The sequence below is a fragment of the Pleurodeles waltl genome, chromosome 8 (assembly GCF_031143425.1).
Source record: "Pleurodeles waltl isolate 20211129_DDA chromosome 8, aPleWal1.hap1.20221129, whole genome shotgun sequence".
Taxonomy (NCBI): Eukaryota; Metazoa; Chordata; class Amphibia; order Caudata; family Salamandridae; genus Pleurodeles; species Pleurodeles waltl.
This window is the reverse complement of record NC_090447.1, coordinates 716,349,698-716,367,965: the sequence shown is the minus strand read 5'-3', so window position 1 is coordinate 716,367,965 and position 18,268 is coordinate 716,349,698. Positions and strand designations below refer to the sequence as shown.

The 18,268-nt window shown below is 41.1% G+C and overlaps 1 protein-coding gene across 3 annotated transcripts in view; it reads left to right on the top strand.

Annotated features, from left to right (window-relative positions):
* The window catches only part of DCBLD2 (discoidin, CUB and LCCL domain containing 2), a 529,217-nt gene extending 521,660 nt beyond the window's left edge, over nucleotides 1–7,557 (top strand). Inside the window, exon 15 of one of the 3 annotated variants that reach the window (XM_069204886.1) lies at nucleotides 4,066–7,557. In XM_069204886.1, coding sequence (XP_069060987.1) covers nucleotides 4,066–4,523 — 458 coding nt within the window. In that variant the 3' untranslated portion in view covers nucleotides 4,524–7,557. The remainder of the gene's footprint in view (nucleotides 1–4,065) is intronic. The other 2 variants (XM_069204888.1, XM_069204885.1) reach the window with 2 other exon arrangements.
* The last annotated feature ends 10,711 nt before the right edge of the window (nucleotides 7,558–18,268 follow it).

The window sequence follows — 18,268 nt, the reverse complement described above, 5'->3', positions numbered from 1 at the left end:
ATCCTGCTTAGAGTTACTCTGAGCTGTTTGCTAACAAAGTTAATGGCTCCCTCGTTTGAATGACTTCGCACATGCCCCCTCTAAATTCCTGTCCTGGAAAGTCACATTTCTTATTGCTATCACTTCAGTCAGACATGTCAGTGAGCTTCAGGCATTAACTTTAGAAGAACCATTATTCCAAATACATAAGGACAAAGTGGTACGACCTACCAACCCTAAACTCCTTTCAAAAGTTACCAGTATATTTTCCTCAACCTGACTCAGTGTGGAAAGAGCTTTACACACTCTGGATTTAAAAGAGCTCCTATGTACTATATTGACAGAACTCAGTAATTTAAAAAAGCATTAAAAAATGTTGTTGTATTCTCTAACCCACATAAAGGAAGGGCCATTTCTAAATCAGCTATTTCATGTTGGATTGTAAAATGTATCTAGATGTGTTACTCTAAAACCAAACAAACTCTACCTATCCCTCCAAAAGCTCATTCTACCTACAAGAAGTTTCCATGGCATTCTTAGGGATTATTCACATAGCTGACACATATAAAGTGGCTAATTGGACTGCACCTCGTACATTTACAAAACATTACTGTGTAGATGTTATGGCCCACCATCAAGCTAATGTGGGTCAAGCAATTCTCAAAACTTCATTTCAAACAAATGCAACCAACACAGAGGATCCACCGCTTTAGAAAGAAAACTGCTTTAAAGTATATGATAGGCATGTGTACCTACAGCCACACATGCCGTCAAACAGAAAATGTTACTTATCTAGTAGGCATCTCTTTGTGGCATGTTGCGCTGTAGATTCACATGCTCCTACCCTCCTCCCCGAAAAACTGTACGGGTTACAATTATCAACATTACACTATTTTCGCATGGTCATCTCATTAGCATACATCATCCTTTACACTCCAGCCTCACCTACCAAGCGGAAAACAATCAAACATTGGAGTCAAGGACCATGCGCATTGCAAGCAAGAGTATTCACTGTATCTTGTAATTCGAATGATTTCTTCAGAGAAAAACAACTTTCACACTTCTGAGGCCAACACCCAGATGGGGGACTTAGCTAAACGTGAATCTACAACACTACATGCCACAAACAGATGCTTACTCGGTAAGTAACATTTTCCTTCTGTTTTGGGTATGCAATTTTTTGCCCATGTAGGTTTCTTCACAGGTGTACACTTTTAAAGGCCACATCTTGTCCTGCGTCTGGGGAGGGCTGGGAGAGCGATGTGCTTTAGAAATGCCAATAAGTAAACAAAATATGTCTTTTTCATTATGTGTGTATATATTTGATGAATGTTTGATTCTGTATTTTTTGTGTCTTGTTTTATAGTTGATATAATCACAGTGGTTAGGCCAAGGTCCCCCTGCTCAAAGTAATGACTCAGTGGGGGTCCCTGGATTGGAGTAATTGTTCAGTGTGGGTCCATTGGCTCATAGTAATGACTCGAGGTCCACAGAAGTCAAAATGTTAATAACTACTGTTCTAGAGTATTTTCAGAGGTACAGGGGATAGGAGAGGACAAGGAAGAAATGTTAATCTTAAGGTAGTAGGGTACAGGCAAGGGAAGAGGCACAAAGGTGTAAGTGAGGATACAGGTGCCAGTGTACATGCACAGGTAGAGGAACTATGGTATAGGGATAGGTAGCTATATTAAGAAATAGATGTAACCAGTGTTGCAGGGTAAATAAAATAAACACTGGAAAAAGAGACAAACTCTCCTTTGGCAATGAAAAGACAGTTCTTTACTGTCCCAAAAGGTAGACCGACCCTTCTCACACAGGCAGATAGCCGGTCTCAAATTGCTCTGGCTCAAACAGCCTCTTACATCCAAAATCACACAATATTTCATTATAAAGCAGTAAACAAATGATTGACTGGCCAGTCATAGATTGAAACAGAAAAAACATTTGAACTTTTGAGACCCTGTGAGCCCCGTAACTCTAAACTAATCGTATGCACATTCTTTACGTTTGAATTTAAAAAATGCTAGACAAACTACCCCTTCTTCACTCTAGCATGCATACATTTCTACAGCAAATGCAATTTTAAAACAATGTATGCCTTATCATTGTAACCCTAAGACCTCTGTTTAGTTTGAGCTGATTAGATTATCTGCATTCATTGTCTAATCTGGTTCACATTCTGTTTAAAGACACGAAATATGTGCCAGTGAATATATGTGCTTTTATAACCTAAATTCCTGTTTGCTTTTAACTGCAATCTTGTCCTCAAGTGAACTCTTCACCTTATTTTGGTCAGCACTGGATTTGGGCCTGCAGTGTTTTTATTTCCTATATTGTAGCTCTTTCTGCCAATGTCTATTGTTGCTCTGTATTTTTGCATACATATTCTACATTTCCCTTAGCACTAGCTGTAGCACGGTGTAAGTAAGAGTAGAGTACTAAGATAAAGGGAGGGGTAAATGTATTAGTCTCTGGTTAAGTGAATTTGTAATAAGCTCATTAGAAAAAAAATGAAGGAGAAGGAGGACGAAAGAATATGGACGAGTGATGAGGAGAGGTGGACAGTAGAGTTGAGGAGTCTGCCACCCCCAAAAAAAACAGTCAAAGAGAAGATGGGCAAGGAAGACCAAACAAGCATTGTCAAACCAAGCAGGCCTGGCACTCATATAGGAACACATGAAAACAGCTTTTGTGCATGCTTGTATTTACATGTGTTTAGCTCATGCTGTTTGTGCACATGCCCAATGACATCACACCTATTAAGATTGAGGTTTTGTTTGCGTGCATTTGATGTCAGTCACTCCAGTACATGCTGAAGTCATGACATTGCTGCTAGGAGTCTCCCTCATGTCTGTTACCAGCACTTGGTGTAACTGTTACACCGTTCCAGAAGGATTCTCCAGTAATTCTGCGAATGGGGCGGTTCTCCATCTCAATGTTTTCCACATCAGGGGTACAGGATTAGACTACAGCTACAACCAGGTGGCTTAATATTTAGCTACCTTTGGTGGGTGTGCAGTTGAGATAGAACTCTTAACTGGCATCTTTCTCCCTTGATAGAGGGACAGAGTTTTTTTGGTGGTGCACAGGAGTGCCAGAATTTGAAGTCACCACGTATAAACAATCACACAAATCAAGCATGTAAAAAATTACTTCATTGTATATGTTGTGCGCAACATCGGTGGATCACTGATTGAGTGATAATAGACTTTCCTTATAGGTCAGATGACCTATGATTGCACCATAAAGGCACGCGGCAACCACGTTTTTTATTTTCTCTTGCTCTCTATCCAACTTAGACTAACACATCAGAACTGAACCTGATGGCAGATAGGTAAGAGGGGGACCTTAGCCCTGATGAATTCTCTGGACCAGCACTGGCCACAAATACAAGGGGCAGAAACTTGTTGACACACCACTAAGGATCTGCATTGTCCAGATCCCATTGTGCATTTGCTTTTAGGAAGGTACCTATAAACACTACAAAACCCAGCCATGACATATGCATTTTTAATCCTTCTCAATGTCCCAGATACCTTACAGGGATGCATACCTCACAGCCTTCTTAAGAGTTCCAGGAGGCGCCCAATGTTAACCTGATACTGTAAGAAAGGACTGCAACAAATGTTCTTGTTCCAGCTTGTGAATACCATTCATTGGGGAAGATTCTCAACAGCATGTGTCATTAAGTATGTTTTTCCCCAGAAGCACATGCAACTGGTTGAAATTCATCAGGAAAGCCTGTAACGGCCATTCTGGTTATGGGTTTTATCATCCTCTCTTTCTGTTCAGGCCTGTTTGTGCCTTGGAAGAGTTGGCGCATTATGGAAGCCAAATGTGGCAGGTGTAGCACGTGGGTGCACTCACTCTGGGAAATAAATAGTGCTTAATGGCAGAAAAAAATATTCCAGAGTCTCATTCTCCGGGAGGGTTACTTTCAAAGACAATGAAGGTGTAGGAGAAAATCTGCATCAAAGTCATCGTATCTGAACGTATTTAACTTTATTAATCTCAATTGCTTAAACACAATATGAACTGTTTTTTTTATGCATGTGCTTATATAAATTTATACATTTCTTTACACAGAATATGCCCAACCTCTCGTTGGAGGAGTGGTAAGCACGCTGCATCAGCGGTCAACATTCAAACCAGCAGATGGAAAGGATTCTGCTTATGCCGACCTGGATCCCTACAACTCACCACAGGATGAAATCTACCATGAATATGCAGAACCATTGCCTGCGAATGGACCAGAGTATGCCACCCCAATTATTGTGGACATGTCGGGTCATTCAGCTGGAGCTTTATCTATGCCTTCAACATCCACCTTCAAGGCTACAGGGAACCAGGCTCTCCCTTTGGTGGGAACATTCAATAAACTTTTATCAAGGACTGACAGCTCCCCTTCAGCACAGGCACTCTATGATACTCCTAAAGGGACACAAGGAACAGGTCTTTTAAGTGAAATGGTATATCAGGTGCCTCAGAATGTGCCACCACCTGTAGAAACTAATGAAGAGTCGTCGAAGGATGTCCACGCTTAGTATGAACAGGAACATTGTCTAACCAGTTGAAAAGAATAAACCATTCACTCTTCTCCCAAGGGACTTTCATTTTCACTTTGCAGCTGGATTAGTTTGTAAATAGTAGTGTCAAAAGTCATTTGGTCACTGTAATGGAGATGAGTGAAGACAAATGTGACAACTCCAGTCTGAGAAAAGTAGGTTTTTGTCATTGTTTGTTAATGTTGCAACATGTGTTTGATGCTTTTGCCTTTTGGTCCTTCCAAAATCTGGGATTGTTTGTCCTGCCAAAATGCTTCTTGAACTTCAGAAGTATTGATTTACACATAGGACCTGTGTTGCTCGTCAAGGCAACCAATGAGAATTTATTAATAGAAAATGATCACTGTATTTTAGTAATGTTATTTTACAGCTACTTGTCAATCCAAGTTATTTATCTAAGAAACAGCGCTTTCTTTTTTAACTGGCCTTCTAGTCCTACTATCAAGTTTCGTAAATCATCATGGATGGCTTGACTGTCTCTAAGGTAGCATGCCAACGTTCTTACTGCTTGCCTTCCCAGCAAAAAGAAACAAAATAGGAGTTATCATAACTTAACCATTGAGCATCTGTCATATCTGGCCTTTTAAAAGTCGTCAACTGAATTGAACACTGAACATCAGCCTTCATAGCAAGGGGACACAGCCCTTTTTCTTTCCTTACCCACCTCCTTCTCCACACGAGAAAGTGTCTCTGTGCTCATTATAATAAAAATGCACTATCCAAAGGTTGTGTGATGGAGCCCCGCGTGCATTTACACTGCATGCCTTTACAACACAGTCACTACCCTGACAGCGATGTTACTGCGCATTATTTAACTTGCAAATTGTTACAGTGAATTGCCTTAGGAGGCACAAGACTTTGGAATAGTATAAATTACTGTTCCATCTCCAGTCTAAACAACAGTAAGGAAGGTGTTGGACTTAAAAATTCAACACCAGTCCAACAACGCGCCCCAAAGCAAGTCATTGTAATGATATGCACGGTAAAGTAATGCGTGGTAACGTTGCAGTTGGGATAGTGACTGCTTTGTAAAGGCAGGTCGTTGTTGTGACTTTGGGGTAAAGGATGTTTCCCCTATCCAACATGTTGACTTAATTTCCTATCTTCCTTAAGTAAAAGGTCTTTTGTTTGTGTACAGGAGCTAAATTGATAAATTATGACCAGCCTGACCTTTTAATCTGCAGTATTCATTTTTGTTGTTGAATTAGTAGTTTCATGCATTTCGTCTACTAATTAATAGCATTTGTATTCTAGATTTACCGTGCAGTCCTTGGTCAAGGTTGAGCATTCTAATAATTTGCTCGACAACTTATGGTACTTAATACAGGGCTAAACTGTCCTGCCAATGCATAGGGAAAATCCCAACAGGCTAAAGAGTAGTGTGCTGCTTTTGTTTAAGCAAGGCTTAAATCATTCCAAAGGAAGCAGAAACCTCTCTTTTATGCACATATGTGATTTTGCTGCTGCAGGGAAATAATACTCCTGGGTACCTTCCCAGACCCTAAAGCATTAGAAAATGCATTGAGTGTCCTTTCAGGACTGCCTATAAAAGCTGTATAATTATTCTGTAAAATCACTTGGCCTCACCAGCTAAAACATTAAGGCAGGGAATACTACTCAGGGGAGGTACCAGTGGTTAACATTAATGTAAATATTCCTGTCCCTAGAACCCCAGTGTGTTTGGATTTATTTAGCTCAGTGTCGGTAATTGAACGGAGCCATCGTTTATTTCAAGTCAAAGTGATAGGAGCAGCCAGGATAGCATATTGCAGACCTTCTCCTGAGGGCCTTCCGTATGACCACACACGACCTCTAGCCATAGCCTGGAATTCTAAAGGAGCCTCCTTTGCTGTGACTCTGGCAGTTGCAATTTTAGTGTACTATTTGGGCTTATGGGTCGACAGAAAACCGCATTAACAGGACAAGAGAAACAGCTCCCCATTCACAGCAAAAAGTAATACATGACTTCAAAATTAAATTAAAAATATTTTCTATATACTTATTCATAGATTCCTTCTACTGCAGTAGAGACCGAGTTGGACGCGTCAGGGCTAAGGTAAAGAATGTAACAGTACAATTTGCCTTTTTCATGCTCAGATTTGTATACTTTCATATAAACAGTTTAACCACAATAGCATATTAATATAGCACCATCAGAATTAGTTTATATTATTTTATTGCAGGATGTCTTAAGAACGTTCTTTATACTTTTCCACATAAGCTTGATGACACTGTTAGGAATTCTGTAAACCATACAAATGTGACATCAGTGTGTACACTGTAGCCCAGTTTTATGGACTTTGACTGTAAAATGAGATTGTGGCATTGAAATGCATATTTTAGCTTGCTCGTAATTTTAACACTAAAGGTTGCTAAAGCTGATATAAAAGGTATTTAATGTGCAGTTTTCTGAATTAGGAAATCAAAAAACAAATATAAAACCTTCCATGGGTTTGCCCTCTATCGGATATTTAATGGACCACTAAAGCTTCCCAGATAGCCACTGAAATTCAGCAAGTGTATTAAGCTGCTGCATCTGTTTTTGTATCATAGAAGCCTTTATACTAGCAAAAGGTGAGTGTCGTCTTTACTGCGTCTCATATCTTACTTGTATAGAAAAATACTGTGGAGCTGTGACAACTTTTGTTGTTTTACACACAGGCACAGTGCATTTGTTTGAAGGAATGCCACAGCATTTTCTTCTATTCAGTCACTAAGTGACTTATGTTCTCTGTGTTGTGTTTGCTACATAAGTTTTCATACTTCAGTTTGGCATGAGGCCTACGTATTATATCAAAGTGAAGAGAAGTTAGTTATTTTCCTAAAAGAAAATGAAAAGACCGCCCAATTATGGGGCTTGTTTTTTTTGTTTGTTTTTTTGTTTGTTGTTTTTGTTTTTTGCACATGAAATATTCAGTTCCTTATTAAATATTAAATGCGAGATGGACACGGATTTGCTATCTGAAAGCAATGACTACAAACAAATATAATTATGCAGTAATCAGGCAAAGGTAAAAAAAAAAATATATATATATATATATATATATATATATATATATATATATATATATATATATATATGCTTATATTTAAATATATATATTTAGAATTCTCCAGTGGTACTAAGTAGGTTGAAGACTTGCTCCTAAATGTATAAAATGTCATTGCCTTTGACTAGCTTTTCCCTCTACATGCGCCCTCACCACCATCCTGCCTTATTTATGTATATCCTAGCCAACCTGTCCATCTACTCTATCATACTCTATCATGACAAAACTTGAAAATCCATTTAATCCTACCTAGGTATACTGTTAATTCTATATCTTAAGTTGTGTCCCGGGTTACACATAAACCAACACTGCCTATCATTGCTTCTATCAGATGAATTCAAATAGTAAAAACATATCAACAGGGGAAGAAACTAAGCAACGCCCCAAAGACTGCAATAAAACCTAGAACAAAGAGATGTGTGTTTGAGAGGGATTAGAAAGTATGATAATTCATGAAAGAAAAATAATAGAAAGTCAACAATATTCCATTGGTCATGATGCCTAAATAAGTTGATTAATGGACGAATATGTATATTCATAAGCACAGCATTTGTAATTTACAGTTGTAGTCAAAATGGTCACGCTTAAGACAAGAAGTTTGGATTTCACTTTTCCAGACGTAAAGAGAGCATGTGCATTGTTTTTTCAAATCCTTAGGAACGAAAAGCCCATGTGTGATCTCTGCTAAGTAACTTGCAATACGTGTAATGACAACTTGCAGTTCTTTACAGATGTCTTTTATACACCAAAGGTTTGGGACAAATCAAGTAAGCCTTACTTAAAGCTATGTTTTTGTTACAAAGCTGGAACATTGGTCATTTGCTTGAGCTGAACTAAGCAACAGGCAATGAGTTTCCTTCTTTCTTTGCCATTTCGTACTGGTTTTAACACGTGTGGAATCTCATGTGTTGATGCAAGTGATTGTCACATTATACTGTTGCTCAGTGGAAAATGGTAAGATTGGTGGTTTTGTGCACCCACAACTTTATTGATGTGTGAGATATAACTTGTATGTTCTCTTTCAAAGCTCTACCGGACTACAAATGTGTAGCAGTAACGTATTATTTTAAGTGGACCACACTTTAGTGATTGACAGTACAATAAGCTGCAGCCACTGTAACATTGGTTAAACTTCTCCCGCTTCATTCTTAAATCAAGTTTTACGTTTTGGCTGGTTGTAACAGATAATCACTAAATATGGGTGTGGTATCTCAGGCTGTAAGCATATCTAACAGTAGAGGAAAACAGACTTGAAACAATGTATTCCTTTCGAAAACTTTATTCTGTTTTTTTGGGTTTTAGAGTACAGCTGTGTTTCATAATGTGTATATTTCAGAGGCAGTATTACGCTGAATTTATACCCTTTAGTTACCTTAACAGTGTATCAGAACTCTCTCCTCTTCCAAACTTGGAGAAAGTGTTCAAATTAAATTGACTAGTGTGTGTCATACCCCGGGGTTCCTTGTTCTGTCCTTCGGTTATATCTAGAACCTGTTTCACCACCTGTTTTTCCAAGTCTTCACCTCTAGTGCTTTTTTTGTATTTTACAGTTTTTGCAAGCATGCCCTCTTTGATGCACACACAAAAAGTAGAAGTATTGAATAGTTTGTCAGATGATTCTACGTTGCAGCTTTATGCTATGGACAGTATTTAAAGCATAATGAGTGGCGTTCATCTCTGTGTAAGAGTTTTTCATTGAGTGAGTTTGTGTACTGCATTAAATTTACCTTGAAGGCCTTCCAAAGGCTCCACCAAGAAATACACTGTAACAGCAAGAATATCTGCAGGGGGCCATTGGCTTAATCTACCAGTTGCCGTACTGTGGTCTGCAAACAAGGCTTTGGTAACATAGCTGTTTTAAATTTGCAGCTGACGTTGTAAGAACCACAGTAAGCTACCTTTACCGAGAAGTAGTGCAAATACCCTAAATGTAATCCAATTAAAATGTACACCCAATTGTATGACCATAGTATGTAGGGTGAGATTTGTTCCTTTAAAGCCCAAATACAGCCACACCAAACCTTTTGCAACCTCTTTACAACCAGGTCTAGCATTTCCAGTGCGCAGGAGGAATGCTTGTTGGAGTTAATTTCCACATAAAAAATATGGATGGCCACTAGTGTTGTTAAAAATGTCTGCACAAGAGTAAATACAAGATCCTGGCCTTTTGTCAGAATGTTAGCTGATGGTGCTCACCAGAGTGTTGTTTGGGTTGTAGAATTTTTCTGTACCCTCAAACCTGGGAACTGTCTGTTCTGGGTCTCCTTTCTGGAACAGTACCTCTCAAACCTTGAGAACATTCCCCCTTGCAGGTGGGCCCCTGTCAGAGATTACAGTTCACCAATTTGATGGTGAATTTCAGAACGGGCATGACCTTTCTTCGTTGTAATATTGTTTGCAATCAGTGAAATATTTACCGTCTTCTGTGTTTCATTTTCTTTAACCCATTTGGTTCTTTATTGCCCGCAGAGGATAGGGATATAATGGCCTAACTTAGGCAATTTGTTGTAAAATTTCAGAGCATAAAGTAGGCACTCTTGATTCTTTAGGTGCTCCTTTATGTTCTAGATTGGTAGAGTAGACTATGTACTCCCATCTTTTTTGTCCAGTGCCCACATTCAGAGTTCTGTCTCGTGGGTCTCATACACCAATTTCTTGAGGTTTAGCAATCCCAGGGCCCTGGTAGGCACAGAGCAAGAAGTAAAACATTCAAGTTTTAGAATCATAAGCTATTTTCCGGATAGTAAGATCTTCCTTCCATGTCAATAGACAATGATTTTAGACTATAAAATCAACACGTGTAATACATACAGGGGATAGTTAAGACCACCAGGATCTAACCAAGTCTGCCAGTTAACTCTTGCTTCTGTAGCAACGTCATGATTAAATAGTGACAAGCATAGTTCTTGCTTTCTCTGGAATTACTCCTGAGACAGATGCATAGAAAATAAGATAATTATCTGGAGTGCTGCTTCCTTGCATCAGCCGGAGAACTAGTGAGTTCTGGGCCCATTCAGCTTCTAATCCACATAAATTGTCTTGCTTCAAAATAGTGAGATTTGCTCTCTTCCATCGTTTAACGAGTTCTCATATAATGCCATCCTAATTGTTATGAACTCATGCTGGTCATCTTTTTTTGGCTCAGTTTGGTATCCCAGCCCTCAATCTTGATGTAAGGCATGGTCCATTTTCTCTGTAGCATTTTGTCGCACATCATGGTTCACTAGGAACCCCCCTTCTGCATACTTGTTATTGCTAACATTTTTGTTTTCTTTTATGGTTCCAGAAAGCTAACTTCAATAGGGAATCCATGTACACTTTGAATGCTTCGTGAAGGGCTGGTGCAGAATTTGCTCATGGTGCACTTCTTAGCGTGTTGATTTGAAGCCTGACTTCACACTATGCTTCCTTCACCTTCATATATCCTCTGATTGATAAACTTTAACTCATAAGTTAGGAATAATAGGTATAGATAAGTCTCATGTGATCCTAGTACATAGGGCACAGGTATTTCCAGCCACGTTCTGTAGTTAATGGTCTACCTGGCGTCACCATATTTGAATTGAAGAGTGGGAAGAGAATGCACTGAGGAAAGGCAAGCACAACGCTTCTTTATTTTATATTAAACATTATGGAACAGTGTAATACTTTTTTTTTCTACATTTAACTAAATACCATTGGAGTCAATATAAGGGACGGCTAACTTTGAACGTTTTTTGTTAAGCCCACTTGATCACTTTTTGCACTTTGTATTTCAAAAATTAGTGTATTGTTTTTGAGACCAATTGATAACAACACAGTCTTTTGTTTTGTAAAATGTCTGTACATAGAGTGATTGTGTGCAAAACGTGCTTTTTATACACAGAAGAGGAAGAGTGCTTTGTCATGCGTAAAATCCTTACACACCATGTATGTTTGGTGAGCTGATGAATAAGGCAGTGGTTATAAATGTTTTTACTAGTGCTTAAATAAATCAAATGTTAGTCTAAAACCAAATGTTATGTTTGAGCTTCTTGCACGGTTCCGATTTAGAGAAAGCAGTTGTAAATTGTGTTTGAACTATATGGGCAGTGCTCAGACTATAATCTTCATCCCACGGCGGTTTGCCTGGTGCTGAAATATGATTTCCGATGCTTTGTAAGGGGTAAGAATGTTTAAAACAATTTGTATGTTTTTGAGTATGGTTAGTAGAGCATGTTGGTAAACTGTGTATGTATAAATATGTACATTATTACACACAATCTAACTTATGTGGACGGTTGACAGAAAATGTCCTTTTCTTTGTTGGATGTGAAAAAGCCTTGGGCATCTGTGTTTTTGCAGAATGTAGTTTTCTCCTACCTTGGTATGTACTGTAGACACTAAGTATTTGTATATTTTGCTAGAACTAGGATGTATAAAGAGAGTGAAAAGATGTTTTATGTTTATGTGCTAAATAAATTGTTTAAAAAATGTGGCTTGCTTGAATGTATTATAAGACTCGAAGCTGAAGCTTTTTTTTTTTTTTTTAACTGTATCCACACATGACAGAGGAGAAAATCAGGAAATCGCCAGAGAAATCCGTATTCACAAATATGGTAAGTTAGAAAGGATAGTGGGGTACCATACATACACATGGTAAGCAATATCAGTACTGTTCAGCCAATGCTAGGTATTATATTCTTGGGAGAAATCAGGGTAGAGTGCAGATTTCAGTTGCATTCAGTTCGTATTTTTCAACTTAAATGTCAAAAATCCTCCACACTGGCACTGGAAATAACATCAGTTTGATGTCATAAAGCAGCTGCCACAGTGCCCTGACGTCCGCTTCCTTTTTAGGGTTGAGTGTGCAAGCGCTCTGGCCTCTGTTGTAATCCCTCCGTGGGCTTTTACCCACGCACGTCACACCCATCACTTTCATTGGTTTGTGGGCTTGCCTTTTAAAATTTGCTTGATTTCATTTGTGAAAGGCATGCATACGTCATGCCTTTTCCAGTGGTTAGCCCTCTTTGAACGCATTGGCCAACTACGGAAACCATACGAGGCTACATGTTTTCAGCATGGTTTCTGGACTGATTTTTCTTCTTATTTCCTACACCACGTGCTCTCACTGGGATTTTTACAGCGCGATCGTGCTTTTTAAAAAAAAAATTTTTTTTTTGTTTGTAAATTTCTCCTGTCCCCATCCATATTCCTGCCACGCATCCTCTAGTTATACTTTCTCACCACCTTGTAGCCATTTGTTGACTTCGGACTTTTTATGATTGTGGATGAAATGTGTGGCTGGGATGTTTTCTGTACCTCTTAGCAGCTTGGACAGTCTTCCTACGGAAAAGAATACTTGCCGTCATATTTTGCATCGATTGTATTTATTTTCTTTGCCGACTTCCTGGTTCAGCGTTTTATAGTTTTTTTTTCTATCAATGTTGTTCCTTCATTTTGTTTATTTGAAATAGGCAGCTGTGGCTTTCGTTTTTTCTCCTTAATATATAACTGTATAACACGCGCAGTAAGCGTGTTACCTAGGTCATATCAAAATGTTATGAAGTGTGCATACTCATTTCGAATCCCTTAGTTGGAATAAGTCACCCAAATGGAGTTGCCAGTATGTTGAAAATAATGCTTTGGAAGGAAGAGAAGGCATCCTTGTTACATATTACAAGAACGTTTATAGCAGATTTTTTTTTTTAAATGAAGTGATGTTTACTGAAAGATAGATTGGGAATGGCCGAGTGCATACCAAGGACTCTTGAATATATTGTATTATGAACTATGCCAAGTATTTCTCCACCGCATCATAGGCATCGGAGTGGATGCTGCACGTGTATCGTCGTCCTTACTACTGATGTTACTACTGTCTTTGTATAGCGCAGTACAGTGGACAGTAGAGTCAAGGCTCTCCGAGTGGAATGTCAATCGAGGAGGAAAACACGTCAGGTGGCATTTTCGCCAGTGTGTCTTCTGACGAAGGAGCACTGTGCAAGGGATCCTTGTTATTCCAATGGAACCCGTTATCCAGAAGGTCATGTTTCGAGAATCCATCATCATGAGACTCCAGACATATGTTTTAACTACCACTAGTTTATCCACCATGGTAGATTAGCTACAACTAAATCGTCAATAACGAAAACACTTTTAATCACCCTCACTGAAAACCCATCCGAATCAAAACTCTGAACTGTAAATCCTTAGACTAACCCTTCACCATATTGAAACGTGGAGTATCAGTAACCATTTAACCCTTGACATCATCCTATAATTGACCTTAGTGTATCACTCACCACACCTATAAACCTTAACGTAATTACAACAAAGTAAACAACGAATCCCAATGCTAATACAACGTAATTATTTACATCCACGTTCCTTCATAACGCCTTTGCATTGCAGAGGATTTCCAGCAATTGGTTTCTCCGTTCTGTATTCGCTGTCATTACATCACATTCCAGGTGTAGAGCTTTGTGGATGACAAGAAGTTTCAGGTTGACTTTCTTTTTGACTGGGAATAAGTGGACAGCTATCAGTGCAGGCAAGATGTGATCATTCTTTCTTCTTCCGAACATGAGGCGGGTTGAGTGCAGCAGTTTCACACTCCTTACAGATAGGATCACTGCAAGTGCAAGGGTAATTTAATGATGCCCGCAGGGGGTGGAGTAGTCCGAGAACGCACCAAAGGCTGTAAAACTGCTCTGGGTACATTGTTTACATCCATAGTGAAAGATAACTTGGATCTTAAGATACATTCCAAGTTTCTGACTTTACTTGAGGAGCAGCAAATTAAACATGTAATCCAAAGTGTTTTAATAGTCTGTGAGCATAGTTTTTGTATTTGATGCACTGATGCAAAAACAATGTTGGCTTATCCACTGATGTACCTGTGAGAGGCAATTTTTGAAAACGTAGCCAATTGATTGTCGCTTAACCTATTATTTTTTGTTCAGTTTTATATCGCACAAACTCCACCTAAATCTATTGGAGCACTTTACATAAACACCAGTTAATTTACAAAGCACACAATCATTTTTGGTTGACGGGGGAGATTGTGATTTGCCCAGAATCACAGAATGTTGAGCTGACCCCGAAACTCAATCTCTTGATATGTTTGGGTGATCCTTCTAGTTTATTTCTCTCATCACTCCTCCGTGACTCTCTTGCTTTGGGAATTGTGTTAGCCAAACAGCAACGATGGTGGTGGGGTGGTGAAAGTGGTGTCCTATTGGAATTGGCATGGCAGATTTAAACTATGATGCCAAATGGAATTTTTTTTAATTTTTGTCTGCAGATAGAGGAAGAAAGTACATTGAAGTGCTTTAGTTATATGCAGGGCCACTGGAATTATGTGGCAGGGAAAGACCAAATTACGAGGCAGAGTTGACCAATTTAGGTAGCAGGAAAAGTCCAGTTTTGAATTTACAATGCCAATAAATCTAACTCAAGCAAATGCAAGACCCATTGCATTGCAAATGCTTGTTCTATCCTGAATTCACTTCTCAATATTCCTGTCAGGAACTCAACATTTTCTCTATGGTTTTCTTCATATATTTTCTATGGTGCAATGAGTTTTACCTTAAGCATTCAGGGTTCATGTCCTGCAGAGCTGGTGTCCATCACTCACCTTTACAACATCTACCTTTGGTCCTTCACTTTGCCCACAACTTGAGGTCATTGAAATATGTCAGAGTATGCACCAGGTAGAAAAGCACCCTCTTCTTGGCATGTTTACCCCCACTTTTTGCCTGCTATCAGTGTTCTTAGACTGTTTTCACTGGGATCCTGCTAACCAGGACCCCAATAATTGTGCTCTCTCCCTCCAAAATTGGTTACCTTGGACTTTTGTGCACTCCTCAGTTGGCAGACTGGTGTCCCCTTATAAGTTCCTAGTATATGGTACTTAGGTCCCTAGGGCATTGGGACACCAAGGGTCTGCCAAATGGTGCAGCATGTATTATGCCACCCCTGGGAGCCCATGCAAAATGTGTCTTCAGGGCTGCCGTTGCAGCCTGCGTGAAAAGGTGCATGCACCCTTTCAACACAGGTCACTGTAAGTCACCCCTGTGATAGGCCCTCCTGGCCCTGAGGGCAGGGTACAGGTCACTATGTCTGAGGGCACCCCTGCATAAGCAGAGGTGACCCTACGAACTTCAGTTCCATTTCACTGGCCTTCGTAAATGCAGGCAAGCCATTTTACCTGTGTCCAGCTACATAATGGTAACTCCGAACCTGGGCATGTTTGGTATCAAACATGTGGGAATCATACCCCAATACTAATGCCAGTATTGCGGGCATGATTCCATGCACTCTGGAGGCTGCTTAGAGGACTCCCCAGTATTGCTCCTACCAGTCTTCCGGGGTTTTGCGGGCAGCCCATGCTGCTGCAGCCCCTCAGATAAGTTTCTACCCTTCTGCTGCTGGACCAGCTCAGGCAGGGGAAATCAGAACAAAGGATTTCTTGTTGGAGATGGGGGGGGGGCAAGAACCTCTCCTTTCGAAATAGGTGTTACAAAGCTTGGGAGGGGTAGCCTCCCCAAGCTACCGGTTTGCTTTGAAGGGCACATTTGGTGCCCTCCTTGCATATCCTGGTTTGCACCAGTCCAGGGACCTCTGGTACCTGCTCTAGCGTGAAACTGGATGAAGGAAAGGGGAGTGACCACTGCCCTGTACATCACCACCACAGGGGTGGTACCCAATCAATCAATCAAATTTCTTAAGTGTGCTACCCACCCGGTAGGGTCTCAAGGCACTGGGGGTGGGGGTGTTACTGCTCGAAGAGCCATATTTTGAGGCACTTCCTGAAAGTTGGGTCTTGCGTAGGTTGGTGGGGAGGGAGTTCCAGGTCTTGGCGGCAAGGTGGGAGAAGGATCTGCCGCCGGAGGTGGTGCGTTGGATGCGGGGGACTGTTGCGAGGTTGGCAGGTTGGGACGTGGAAGTTGATTAGTTTGTTGAGGTAGGCCGGTCCGGTGTTGTGGAGGACTTTGTGAGCGTGGATTAGGATTTTGAAGACAATCCTTTTGTTGATGGGCAGCCAGTGTAGGGATCTGAGGTGGGTGGAGATGTGCTTGTGGCGAGGGAGGTTGAGGATGAGACTTGCGGCGGTGTTCTGGATGCTCTGGAGTTTTCTCTGAAGCTTGGCTGTGGTCCCAGCGTAGAGGGTGTTGCCGTAGTCCAGTCTGCTGCTGATGAGGGCGTGGGTGACCATTCTTCTGGTTTCTATTGGAATCCAGTTGAAGGTCTTGCATAGCATGTGGAGGGTGTTAAAGCAAGAGGATGATATGGCGTTGATTTGCTGAGTCATGGAGAGAGATGAGTCAAGTATGATGTTGAGATTGCGTGCATGGGTGGTGGGTGTTGGGGCTGGTCCTAGGGTGGCAGGCCACCAAAAGTCATTCCATACTGTCCTGTTGGATCCGAAAATGATGATTTCAGTTTTACCTGAGTTCAATTTGAGGTGGCTTGCTGTCATCCAGCTAGATATGGCGAGGAGTCCGGCGTGTAGGTTGTTCTTGGCGGTAGATGGGTTCCTCATGAGGGAGAGGTGAGCTGGGTGTTGTCGGCGTATGAAATGATGTTGAGGCCGTGGGGGCGGACGATGCTGGCGAGCGGAGCCATGTAGATATTGAACAGGGTGGAGCTGAGTGAGAATCCTTGGGGGACCCCACAAATGGTCTTGGTTGCTTGACACCAGAATGGAGGGAGGCAAACTCTTTGGGTTCTTTCAGTGGAAGGAGGTGAGCCAGTCCAGGGCTTTGTGGCGAATTCCGGCGTCGAAGAGGCGTGTGCAAAGGATTTGGTGGCATACGGTGTCGAATGCTGCGGAGAGGTCTAGAAGGATGAGGGCGACGGTTTCACCCTTGTCCAATCTGGTCCTGATGTCGTCTGTGTAGGCGATGAGGGTGGTCTCAGTGCTGTGGTTTTTGTGGAATCCAGACTGGGAGACATCGAGTATGCTGTTGTCCTCCAGAAAACGGGACAGTTGTTTGCTTACTATCTTCTCTATGACCTTCTCAGGGAAGGGGAGTAGAGAGATCGGTTGGTGGTTTGCAAGGTCTTCGGTGTCTGCTTTGGGTTTTTTGAACAGAGCGTTGACTTCGGCGTGTTTTCAAATATCTGGGAAGGTTGCGAAATCGAAGGAGCTGTTGATGACAGCCCGGAGCTGGGGAGCAATGATTTGTCTAGCCTTGTTGAAGACATGGTGGGGGCAAGGGTATGTTGGGGAGCCTTAGTGGATGGAGCTCATGGTTTTGCTGGTGGTTTCATTGTTGGTGGGGGTCCTCACCCAGAGCTCCTCCAAGTGGCCACTCGATTCTGCCATCTTAAAAATAAGATGTGCAGAGACCCCTGGGAGCATCTGAGTGGCCAGGTCAGGCAAGTGATGTTAGTGACCCCTTCTGATAGGTGGTCACCGTGCAGTGTCCAAACCCCCTTTTAGGGCTATTTAGGACCTTTGCAGGTAGTTCCCCAGATTCGGTATGCAAGACTCCACCAGGACTCCTCTGCATCATCTACTTCTGCTCCTGGCCACCAGAAGCAACTGGCCATTCAGTAACTGACAAGATTGCAACTCCTGAGACTACCTTGCTTTGCAACACTGTTTCCCTGGCTCCTTCCAGCAACTGCAACATTTCCCAGTCTGTGCATCCTCTGGGGTTGGCAAAACGTCAGCTGCACTAGGAAACAAAAATGAATCTCTCTTGGAGT